Below are 12,357 nucleotides of genomic sequence, written 5' to 3'. Positions count from 1 at the left end.
AACCTTGCCATGCAAAGGCCCCGTTTCTGACCTTGGCTGAGATGGGCACCACACAGATAGAGCAAGAGGCACTCCAGGGACACCAGAAAGAAGAACTGGGAAGAGAAAAAACACTCTCTGCAAAGTACTTCGGGTGCCTCTAAGATCTTGTTAAATAGCTGGACCTAGCAGTCTTGGCAAGCACCAATACCAGTGAGGCTTCCGCTTGCACTAACCAGCATTTTGTAGTCAATCTGCTGCCGGATAAGCTTGTCTTCACTGAGAGAATAGCGAGCCTCTCCTGTGATGGCATCAATGGGTCCCTTCTCCATCTGCTGCTTGATGGCACAGTACAACATGAAGAGCGGTTCTCCAGCACATTCCTGCAGGACAGGGGAAGGAGGAGAGGGAAAGAGAGTGGTGAGAAGGTGCCAGGCATCAGCTTTGCCTTTCAAGAACCACTATCGTGTCAGGAACATGCTGTGGACATGCATCATTGAGCCTCACGTTACGGGAGGGGATGACTCCTTGAAAAGACTCAAGACTAGAAGTAAGGGGGCATACAATAAAATTCATTCCTTGGTGGAACTCACTCTCTCCTTCCAAGCCCACTGGAAGTTACCTTGTCTACCAAACCCTAGGATCAGCTTCCCAGAGTTTCCAGACACTCCCTCGTGAATACTGCACATTCTACAGGCCAAAAACAAGCTAAAAAGGTTAAATTCAGGGAGAGTGAAGAGCAGATTAGGTCTGAGAGCTCTGCATATGGGATATAGCCTATCTTTTGAGCTGGCCCAGCCAAGAGAAGCACCTGGGGACTAGAAAGGGCATGCTGCAGTGGAACAGTCTGGGGGCTCTTGTCCAGGGATCATGATGGACTTCTGGCATGTGCCCGGACCAGTCTCACATGAAAGAAGGTCAAAGGAGGTTTCTCCATGTGATGGCTGGGCACAGCCAGCCAGATCCACTGGGAAGGAAAAGCAAGAGAGCAATTCACTGACAACCCTATGCAGCTGACGGAGGGGACCAGGCAATGAGGTTTCCTGCAGTTAAATCATTTGCCACCAACACACCTCCACTGCGAAACCCCTCTAGTCAGAGGTAGCTTTAGCTAACAGCCAGTGCCACATCAGCGTCCATCTCATAGGTGGGAGAAATGGAGAGGGAAACTGGACCAGACACTTTCCCCAAAGATGTTGGAACTGAAGCAACCCAGGAACAACAAAAGACCCACTAAGGTTGGAGGCACAAACCAGCCTGAAGCCAAGAATTGGTGTAGGGGTACAGAAGTGGACAGCCCTTTATCACCCAAGGCCCAAACCTCTCTCTTGAACTATATCCCAATGAGCCTTTCCAGATACAGGCATTAGCCCTAAGGGAGAAAAAAGGTTACAATGGGGAGCATAGAGAATGGGGAGAAGTCCCAGCAGATATTACCCCACCAGCCCTCGCCCCTCCCTTCCAGCCGCCTCACAAATAAATTGTACTTTGGTGCAAAGTGCGACTGCTCTCCCTGTCGCCATATGCTGTTATCATCTCGTTAGCATCTGCGGTAATTAAAGAGACAGCTGCTAACGAGCAGGAACAGGCATACATCATCCCCAGACCTTCCGACAACACGCCTGTCTTTGAAATTATGTTTCATTTGCAAACTTGGCTTCATTAAGTCAGCTTGGAGAAGTGAGAGACCCAAGGTGGGTGCTACGCTGCGCTCTACCGGCTGCCTGGCAAGGTGGGAGTGCCTGGCTGGCTGCAGAGCAGCGAGCCCGGCGGTGGTTCCACGGCATCATGAGCACACCCCTCCAGCAACAGTGGAGCAATCCGAGATGCTTCTTTCAGCTGCTTGTAAAAATTCCTCGTAAAACTTCCAAGTCTGCAGAAGTGGTGTGGATGGAGGACAGCCTGCAGTGGGAATCCTGCTCATATACAGCAGGACTGCTCCCATCTCAGCCCACAAATATCCCCTCTCCAAGAGAAGCATGGCTGCTATCCCATTTGCAGCTCTGTGCCCATCTCTGGGGTTGCCCACTGAAAGAGGTGAGTTCAACCAGCCCTTCCCACCTTGATGGTCCAATTCCTCTCCAGGCATCACAGCATCACCTCTTTTGCTCCTCAGACGGTGGCCAGCCTTATAGGGAATAAATCTCTTTTTGGATGCATGGATTAGAATTGGCCCCATGGCCTCCCCAGAGGGATGGACACATCAGTGGTGGTGGGGATGGATACATCAGTCCTGCAGCACCATGCAGGCTTTGGGAGGCTCCTCTGTCCCTAATGTCAACTGAAACAGCCCCTCTGCCCTATCCCCCCGACTCTGTGCATCCTCCACATTGCAGCTTGGCTTCTCCACCAAAACATGGGGAAAAATCTGGGTCCTATCTTTAAAGTCCAAAACCTCACTCCAAATCTCACTGTTCCTACCAGCTCTTGAGGATAGGGCTGAGATGCTGCTATTGTTCACAGCTCACTGAGCCACAACATATGCGGACAGTTTAGGGCTCGCTCTGACAGAAACCAACAAAATGAAAAGGGACCACAGAAACCGGCACCAGGAAATACCCCAGGATGATCATCTCCATCAGGCGAGGGATACAGGAGGGGACCGCTGAGATGGGACCAATTGGCTCTGCAGATTGATGGAGGGCAGCCTGTCCCCAAACATAGCCGTGCCTATACTGCCAGCCCCGATGCACTTTGCTCACTGCTGGGAGCCTGAGTGAGGGGGGCTTTGGGGAAGGCTCTCTGTGTGAGCTGAGCTGGAGGAGGGTGGCTGCAAACACCCCCGTGCATGCACATGAAGGTACGTTGGGAGCAGACTGAGGCAAGCCAGCCAACAGCCAACGATCAAACTGTCTTATTGACTAGATCTAGCTCATCAGGCACCTAATATTGTGCATTTTTCAGCACTTGTCTCAGTTTATCCCTCTCCCTTTCCCCAGTGTGTCTCATTAAGAGTCTGATAAATGCTACTACAGGGTCCCTGTGAAAGCACCAGCCCTCGCTGGCTCCCCACGCTGCAGGCCCCAGGCAGGGAGGGCTGTCCTGTCCCTGTCCCCATCCCTCACCCCAGCACATTACAGCCACGCAATGCTGAGCGCTGAGCCCTGCTCCAGGCAGGTTTGCTGAGAGCTGATCTGGCAGCTGGGCACACATCCGCCTCCCTCATTTACATGCACGATTACCACGGTTTGGTGCAGTTTCCCTGCTGGCAAACTGTCTGCTGTGATACCTCTCCATTTTCTCCTGCTTTTGACGCCACCTGTGATGCTCTCTGCCAGAGGAGAGGCAGAAACAACCCCAGGGGTCTCTTCTGGAGGGACCAACCCAGGAGACCCATGAGTGAGAGACCCTGAAGTCTCTTCCAGTCTAATGCTAGTGACCCAAGTGATGGAGTTTCAACCACTTCCCCACGGAGAAGATCCCCAGCATAACAAATCTCACAGCCAACGCATTTATCCAGGCGCTCTATATTTCTCCTGCAATGGTTCACCTAGATCAGACTTCTGTCTCCTGATGCTACCGCCCAGAGACTGGCTGCATTTTCCCCTGTCAAAGCTATGGCATAGCCGAGAATTTTACAGAAAGGTACTGCCCTGGTCCCATCCTGTCTGTTGCTGCTGCTCCTCATCCTCAGATCTGCCCCACACCGGCGATGAGTTCAGAAGCCCCTCTGAAGAGGGACAGGTCTGCACAAGGACAGATGAAGGAAGTGGTGGCAAATGAGCTGATCCAAAACAGCTTCAAAACAAGGTAAACATGCCCCCATCGCCTTTTTACACGGTCCAGCCCAGCAAGCAACAGACCAATGGTGTCAAGTCACACACAAGAATGCAGCATCCCCAAATGCCACTGTGGGTGTTTGAAGGCTGTGCCCTGCACTTTGCTTGGCCAAAGCACAACCTTGTCCACTTCAAGGATCCCTATGAGAGTTCATCCACAGCAAGATCTACTCCTGCCTGTCCCACCAACCCCACAGAGCCCAAAGAGCCACTTGCCAGTGTCCTACCTGGTCCCATTAGGCACTGCCACTGCAAGAGTGGAGTGTGACGCCTCTGGGCAAAGCCCCAGCACAAAGAGGCGGCAAGAGGTTTGTCATCTCCCCATAACCAGCGCAGCTTTTTTCCTCTCCCACCTCTGGAAAGCAATCTCTGCCACACGCTACAGCTAGATTTTTATAGATACAGGCTATCCCTCGATCGAGGCAAAAAGCCAAGTGCATGTAAGTGATATTATAAATCACCTCTCATGAATGATCACTTGAGATCTGCACAGACTCCTGCTTGCTCTCATCTCTTGGCTGGAAATGGTTCAAACCCTCTTTATCTTAATGAGGGATGAAATCCCACAAAACCAGCTGCGTGCCACCCAGCCTTGCTGCACTGACACCAGGCAAGATCCCAAGAAACAGCTCTGTTGACTGACAAACCCATAGCGGGATCAGAGATGCCATTTGCCCCACCAGTGTCATCCCAAAGCAACAGAAGGAACAGGCCAGTGGTCCACAGGCAGGAGCTGCAGCTGTGTAACCCACACGGCTGCTGGTGTGGCTCTAGCAGGTAGAAGCACTGGTTCTGATGGGGAAAATGTTCTCAATATGGGTTGGGTGAACCCACGGCAAAAGCAGCCTTTACACTTTGGCATTCTCTTCTGCTACTCCCGATGAAACTGGGAAAAAGTTGAGTTCAAGATAACGGGCTTGCCAACACAGGCAGGGGCATGAGGAGATCCAATGTCATCTGCACCCTCATGAGCAGAGAGAGCTGCATCCCCGGCTGCCAACAGGCCCATGGGGTGCCCATCCCCACTGCAGCACCTTTTGGAGAGGAAGCTGCAGGAGAAGTAGAGATACCCGAGGGAAATGATTCCCCTAACAAGGAGCTTCAGTGCCAAAGAGATGAAGGAAAAGCAGCAGTGTTAGGTGAAGAGCACAGCACATTGAACTACAGCTCAAACAGGCAGAAATATCCTCTGAGCACAGTGATGTCTACAGAAGTACCAGCTCCTGGAGCTTTTTCCTCCTCCAAGTTACACAAGCAGAGGCAAGGAGAGAGGAATGTGGGCCACTCTGAAGGGATTCAAGACTCAGCTGAGTTGCTTCAGATTTATCCTTTCTCCAGGCACTGTTTTTACAAAGATCTCAAACCCACCATGCATTAAGCTATCCCAATCTGGATTTCATTTCTTAGTCTCAGCACCTTCCCCAAAAGGAGACTCAGAATCGCTAATCACATCTCAGCAACACAAGATGGGAACAGAGGCCTGGGAAGCAATCTCTGCTCCAGGAGAGAGTGGCAGTGCCGAGGAGCATGTCACCCCAGGCTCTGTGTATAACACTGTCTGTCCTTGTGAGGCAGGAACGACCTCCCTAGCTTCACAGGGTTGCCAACCATTCCCAAACTCACCTTCAGAAACTTGTAGAGTAGAAATGTGAACCAATTTGTCAGCATCTTCTCTGCCACGGACTCCGTTCTGTAGGGAAGGCAGAGAGCAAAGCCATCAGCAGAGGATATTAAAGGTCTCAGATCTCACCTGTTGCCACACCAGCCTTAGACTGTGGCTAAATTATTTCTGGCTTTAAAAGGTCACATCTGGAAAGGCAGAAGCCTCAAACCAAAGGGGCACACGCAGACAGCAAAAGCTGTAGTGGAAAACCCTGCCCCTCCACAAGGCAGAGCCACAGCATCTCTTCAAGAGGGAGAATCAAATTGGTCTCCAGCATATTTGAAGAACCGGAGAGAGCTGAGCACAACCCTGTCCCATAGGGAGTCTCACCCAGTGGGTGATCAGCTTTCTGCTGCTCCCTGGTACCTTCTGTCGCGTCTTATTGGCAGCTTCCTCCACAGGAGGATTGTACGAGACACCTAAGGCAGGTGAAGGATCACCAAACCTTCCTCAAACTCCCCATTTAAAGTAAGGCCCGAAGGCAAGAGCTGAAGCTGCAAGACAAAGTCAGATCTTGACCCACATTCCCACGACAAGATTGCCTCTTCCCACATCACTTTATACCTGATCTAGCCAGAAGCCCCTCTCTCCACCTGGAAACTGCTGCTGCCTTTGGCTCCTGCAATGCACTCAACGCCACAACTGCTCTGACACAAGCCCATCGCTACTGGGTGACGTGAGACTTCCCTGCAACCCCTAAAGTAGCCCTTGATCCCTACAGCCTCAAAGCCCAGAACCCACAGCAGAGCAAGAGAACAATTGCCACCAATACTTGAGGAATAAAGAGATTTTTTCCCCAGCAGCCTGTGTGAGATCTGCCCAGAAAAACTGCTGGAGGAGAGGACACCTGGTTCTTGGTGCTCAGTAGCAGTGATGGTGAAGCTTTAAGAAGCCATGCTCTGCACCCTTGCTTCTCTCCATGCCCCTGCTCTTGGGACTGGATCTGGGTGGCTCTCGCGCAGGGATGCAGAGCCCTGCAACAAAGAGAAGGCACTGGTCCACTGGCACATGGCTTTGGTCAAAACCACCACTGGATTTAGATCTGGAAACTTTGATCCCAATATGTTTTAGTCAAATTTACCCCCAGTACTAACTGAGCTGAAAACAAGGGGATTAAGAGAGGAAGAAGTAAGAACACTGACTGGACACTTAAGCTGTCTTCCCTACACTTTGAGAGCACCGTGCAAAGACACCGTACCAGGCTCGGGATTTAACACTTTGCTGTCTGCATGGTGGAAAGTCCAGGTCTCTGTGCGTCTCTGTGGGTCTCCTCAGAGTGGGGTGGTGATGTAGGAGTTTGCAGTGAACAATGCTACAATCACTTGCTCCAGAAGGTTGCAAGTTGCAGGATGAATTTAAAAATGCAGTTAAAGGAAGCAGCCTACAAAAAAACTTATATAATTTGCCTCTAGTTTTCTAAATCATGTCTCAAATCCAGATGCCATTGTGCTCCAAATCAGCATGGCAGGGAAGATCCAGTGGAGTCACCCGGGTCTGTTTGGGAGCATCATCATGTAGCAGGCGGACAAGAGAGAGAGTACAACCCCACAGGATGGGAGTGAGATGTTGTGTGTCCGAATAGATCTTGGGACAATGGTACTACAGCCAGAATGTGCCACACCAGAGGAAGGGGACAGCCTGGCATGAAGGGAGCTGAGAGCAACACAGCTGAACCGTGCACTCCTACAAGGGCAGCTTAACTCATCTGTCTGCACCACAGCCTAGTCTCACTCCCATAACATTAAAACTCCCCTTAATGCATCCATTGTTCTTAAAGTGGCTTTTACTTCCTTTAAAGTAAAAACATGAGCCAACCCCCTCAATACCCTCTGTTTGGGCTTCTTCAGCTTATCCATCCATTAATCATCAGATAAGCCACTTGCAAACGCAGATGCTCCTGAAAGCACAGGCAATACTGACAGCCACAGGGATGTGGCTTCGTTCTTGTTGCACCAGGGGAACAGATAGAAATGGGCTCAGGAAGCAAAAGATAGAAGGAACCTGAACCTCTGAGCCACCAGGAGTCCCACTGCCCAATGCCATGCACTGCCCAAAGGCAATGTCATGCTCAGCAGATGAGCCAGGAGCAGTTTCTGATGGCCAGATGGCTGGGGTAGGAAATCCACTTTCCCAGAGTTTATTCAAATTGACTTGGGTCATATGGTCCCATCCCAGGCTTTCTCTTGTGCTATTGGGGCTTAGCCCTTTTTGCCCTTCCTGGAATAGCACAGTCCCCCTTAAATCACTACAGGACAGTAATACCTGAGCCTCCAAGCCTTTCTGCACCTGCCAGGAAAGATTAATCCATCAAGGGGAAGAAAAACAGTAGAAGGGATGTGGGGAGAACATGAAGGAGGTGTTGGACTGAAGCTACACAGCAGACATCCCCCCCGGCCCCAGACCAGGTCCTTCACAGACAAGCCTGTAATACTCATCTGAAGTGCCACCACCCGGCTCCAGTGGATGTTTCTCTTTATCTGTGATAGGGACAGATGCCACAGCAACGAGAGGATTATCCAATAATGAAATAAATAAATAACAGCTCTCTCTAGTTAGATCAATGTTAATCCAGTTGCCCTGGGCAGTAAGCACACTCTCGCACCCAACAGTGGGGCTAATCAAAAGGAAGAAGTACAGCCCTCAGCACCGCTTGCTTTGCACCACGGTTGCAGGCAGAACAAGATCTCTTCATTAAATATCACTCAGGGAGGCCAAGCAAGATATGGGCCAGGGGACCTCATCCCTGTGCGAAGCCTCCTGCAGCTCCACCTACGATGGGCCCTCAGGCTCCGTGGCTGGAGACTGACAGTCCTTGGGCTGCCGGCTCTCCCAGAGCTGGTGCGGGCTGGGTTCTGCCCCTGTGTCACTCCCACAGCTCAGCCACTGCAGCTGCCGGCCTCCTCACACTGCCTTTTATTTATATTTTATTGATTTACCTCATTCTGGAGTTTAGCTCCAATGGCAGTGGCTTTGTGATGCTCTGAGAGACCCAGGAGCTGGAAATGCAGTTAAATATTTCAGTGAAGTTTGGTGTTGCGCTTGTGGAATAGGGATGCGGGACAGAGATTGGCACCTCCAGGACGCACTCCTCTCCCAGCCAGCCACAGGTCTACACTGCACACCCTCTCTGGCACACTGCTAAGGAGGTGCTTTGAGAAAGTAAGGGCACCCTTGTGGTGTGATAAATGAAGCAGTAAGAAAGCAATGTGCCTGAAGAGACTGGTAGGTAAGGAAGCAGGGATGTAAGTGGGACCAGCTCACGTCTGTTTCTTCTCCAGGCATCTTTCCATAGCCAGGCACAAAAAACCTGAAAGGCTTTGTCCAGTCTGGCTATGCCATGAACACTGGTTGATGTCTGAAAGATGCCCTGGTTTTCTTGAGCATTTCTGGTACCTGCCCCGTGGTTCTCAGCTGCCCCTGCATCTCTGCTGGAGGCAGAAATGGGGAGGCACAGAAAGGTGTGCAAAAAGAGAAGATGGCATGGAGGGCCTCGAGCCGGGCTGGTAGAGCTTATTAATTGTTTTTGTTCAGCACTTGGTGTACCTTTCAATATTCATCAGCCCGTGATGAAGGAGAGCTCAAAGCTATCGTTAAATATTGATGGGCCAGACAGACTCATAGCAGGGCTTGGCTGGCTGCCTCCTGCTCGCACTCCCCTCCAGCCCGAGCGAGGCTCCCAGCTTGCAAAGATCCGCTTGGCTTTCCCAGGAAAATCCCCACATGCCAAGCAAGGTGGGCAAGCCCCGAGGAGGCAACAGGGAAAGCAGGATTCCTGCCTGCTGCCTGCAGAGGCAGCCGCGCAGCAAGGCAGCCACCAGGCAAGGCGAGAGCTGCCCCGAATGCTGAGAGGTGAGCGGGATTGCCTGGTCACTCAGAGAAGTGAAGGAAGATGGGAGCATCACTGCAGCAATAACTAACAGCACCTGACACCAGCATACATCCTCCCTGCACCAGGGAGGACATTCTTGGACATTAGGAAAAACTTCACGGAAAGAGTTATCAAGTGCTGGAACAGGTTGCCTAGAGAGGTGGTCAAGTCACCACCCCTGGAGCTATTTAAGAGACAGGTAGATGACATGCTTAGGGACATGATTTAGTAGTGGAAAGGTACAGTTGGACTTGATAATCTCAAAGGTCTTTTCCAGCCTAGGGATTCTATGATTCTACGCAGCTAGCTGCTGCTGAGCATCTTGCTCCCTCCTTCCCATACCACACAAACCAACAAAGGCCAACACAGAGTGAGAACATCCCAGGGGCAACTCCTGAGTTGGCTGGAGCTGAGTGATCCCACGGCCTTATTGTACTTGCATGCAGACAGGTAAGGAAATGCTTGACCACAGATCCAGTGCTAACATTGCCACAGCCAACACCAAAGTCATCACCGACAGCACCCCTGAAGGGCACCAGCTCACGTCCACATGCTCAGAAGAGCCTGGGCACTGTCCCATAGTTCCAGCCTCTTGGACGGTCACTCACCTCCGCAAGAGCAGCTTGGGATGGTTCTTACTCTCCAGGTTCTTCTCAATGAGGTCAGAAAGAAGCTGCTTCAGCACACCTGTGGCGTACTCCATCTCGCCCTGCAGTGCTGTCATGATGAGGGAGGCCACATTGCCACGGTCCCGCATGGAGAAGCTCCGCTGAGCCTCCAGAGTGCGTATGAAGGTCAGCAAGAAATGCTTCTTGTTCAGGAGCTGCCCAAAGAGGGTCAAGGACTTCTCCACGTTCGCCTGGACCTACAAGGACAGAGCAAAGCTGGGAGATGGGCATGAGGGGGAGGGTGATGAGAAAAAGGTGGCTGGGCTGCACAAGACCCTGGATTCATCCCCAGAAGGAAAGGATGGAAAAGGGTCAAAAAGCAGCTGGATTTGCTCTCTTCATACTACTAAACCTTCTCTTTGGTGATCAGCCTCAGTTCCCTCCAGAAGTATTACCTAGTTTGCAATAGCTCAGCATCAGGTTAACACAGTTTCAGGACATCAATGTAGATGTATGTGTAAATCTATACACACACTTCCATACAAAGACTTTCTCCCGTGCACGTGCAGGCACATACAGCAACTTCCCTCCCATAAATAAACACTCTTTCTCTTCTGAACACACACACAAATTACAATTTTCAATTTCAGCTAACAAGCAGCTCAATTCCCACCCAAGACACTGCAACACATGCTTCGGGAATTGCAGAGGAAGCAAATAAAGCCACAACTCTGAGCTCTGCCAGCAGCTAAGCTGCCTGGTTTTGGGGGGCTGGATTTCAGACAGGGAAGCAAACAGTAAAAATCTGGCTCTGCCCTGCTCCAGACACAGCCTGAAATACTCCTTTTCCCCTTGAGACAACTGAAGGTGTATTTCTGGCCATAGTTGGCCACAGAGAACGCAGCAGGGATTGGGCTGGGATGCTTTCATCCCCTCACTGCCACCGTCAGCTCAGCTCCAGTCAGCCCCAACCACATTTCTTATCAGAAATGTACTTTTTAAAAACACAATGTTTTCCCATTAGAAAAGATGGTTTCCTCTGAATAAAAGCCTTGCCGTGGTAAAATGTCAATTTTAATTATTTTTTTCCCCACCTTCTCTTCTTGACTGAGAGAATAAGTGAAAAATTTCATTTCATGTCAATATTTGGAGACAAAACAACACTTTTCATTTCACAACATCAACTCAAAATGAAGAACAGGATTTTGACACCTCAAATCATTTCACTTCAATCAAAAATTTGGACTGGAGCCCCACGAAATTCCACACAGTTGTAACTTCCCTCTCCAAAATACTCTTTCCCACTGGACAAAACCCCCGTTTCCCACCCAGTCCTTGTCAATTCTGTACTATGAGCTGCCAGGTGCCACCATCACCCTCATCGCCCAGGCAAGCGAGGATGTTTGCTCCAGAGCATCCCACAAAGGTTATGGGTGAATGGGGAAACCCTCTCTGTTCCCATCCTCAGGGCTCCTCTCACAGACACCACATAAGCAAGCACATGGCTCAATCTCCCTTAACGCAGGTCAGAGGATAACATCCTGCTAGAAGCAGAAATGCTTTAAATTACATTTTTCCAGAGTCCCTCCCTCCAGACTATGCGGGGATCTTGATGCAAGGATGCTGGTAACTCAGGCAGATGCCTGTGGTTCAGCAGCATCAGCTGCTCCCTGGGGGGATGCAGAGATGCCAGTTGATTCCTCAGCATAGGAAGACCCAAGAACAGGCTGGAGCACAGCAGCTGCGCTGTATAGCTCCAAGACCCACCAGTAAAAAGGGGGCAGAGGGAGACACACTGCATCCCCATCCATGTGCACTGCTGGTGCTTTTGCAGCCAAGAGCAGGCAAAGGAGACCACAGGACAAGAGGCCTTTGCCCTTCAGCGGAGCAGTGGGATCTTGCTAAGACGGGAAACAGGTCCAGCCCAACAATGACGACTCTATCAGACCCTTGGCAGGAAGCAGGGGCAGACATGAAAACCCCATCACAAGCAGCATAGCAACACCTGAAACCCCCACCATGCCTGTTGCCTCTCTGGGCCCCCATGTTTAATTTGCTGATCATTAGCAGAAATAAACAAACAATACTGAATTAAATATTTAATCAGGCTTAAATTCACACAAAGGAACAAACGTCCCACCCCCAAAACCTAAAGAGAAAGCGAACCGGTACCAACAGCGTGATGCTCGCTGTCGATTAGCATGTGCGTGAGCAAGTGCCGTTTCCTTCCCGTCACTTGCAATAGCTAATGTTACACTCTGAGTAAACAGACAAATAAAAGCAAACCTGATTAAATTATATGAAGCTTACACAACTGTAGTTGCTTTATTTAATCTCTTTTGGGGATTTTTTTTTTTCCTCCTTTGCAACTTTAACTCTTTGTCTCCCAGGCCAGGCTGAGCTGGCTTGCTCTCTCGAGTGGGATGTTTTGAATTAGGAGCTGGAAGGGGACAAACTCCT

At 50.6% G+C, this 12,357-nt stretch overlaps 1 protein-coding gene across 2 annotated transcripts in view; it reads right to left on the bottom strand.

Annotated features, from left to right (window-relative positions):
- The window catches only part of PLXNA1 (plexin A1), a 122,429-nt gene that overhangs the window by 17,083 nt on the left and 92,989 nt on the right, over nt 1–12,357 (bottom strand). For both annotated transcript variants that reach the window (XM_054076375.1, XM_054076374.1), the window contains exons 22-24: nt 9,898–10,154; nt 5,382–5,448; nt 216–362 (exon numbers count right to left, since the gene is read on the bottom strand). In XM_054076375.1, coding sequence (XP_053932350.1) covers nt 216–362; nt 5,382–5,448; nt 9,898–10,154 — 471 coding nt within the window. The remainder of the gene's footprint in view (nt 1–215; nt 363–5,381; nt 5,449–9,897; nt 10,155–12,357) is intronic.

The sequence above is a fragment of the Cuculus canorus genome, chromosome 11 (assembly GCF_017976375.1).
Source record: "Cuculus canorus isolate bCucCan1 chromosome 11, bCucCan1.pri, whole genome shotgun sequence".
In the NCBI taxonomy this organism is placed as follows: Eukaryota; Metazoa; Chordata; class Aves; order Cuculiformes; family Cuculidae; genus Cuculus; species Cuculus canorus.
The sequence above is the reverse complement of the archived record's forward strand: the minus strand, read 5'-3'. Positions and strand labels throughout refer to the sequence as shown.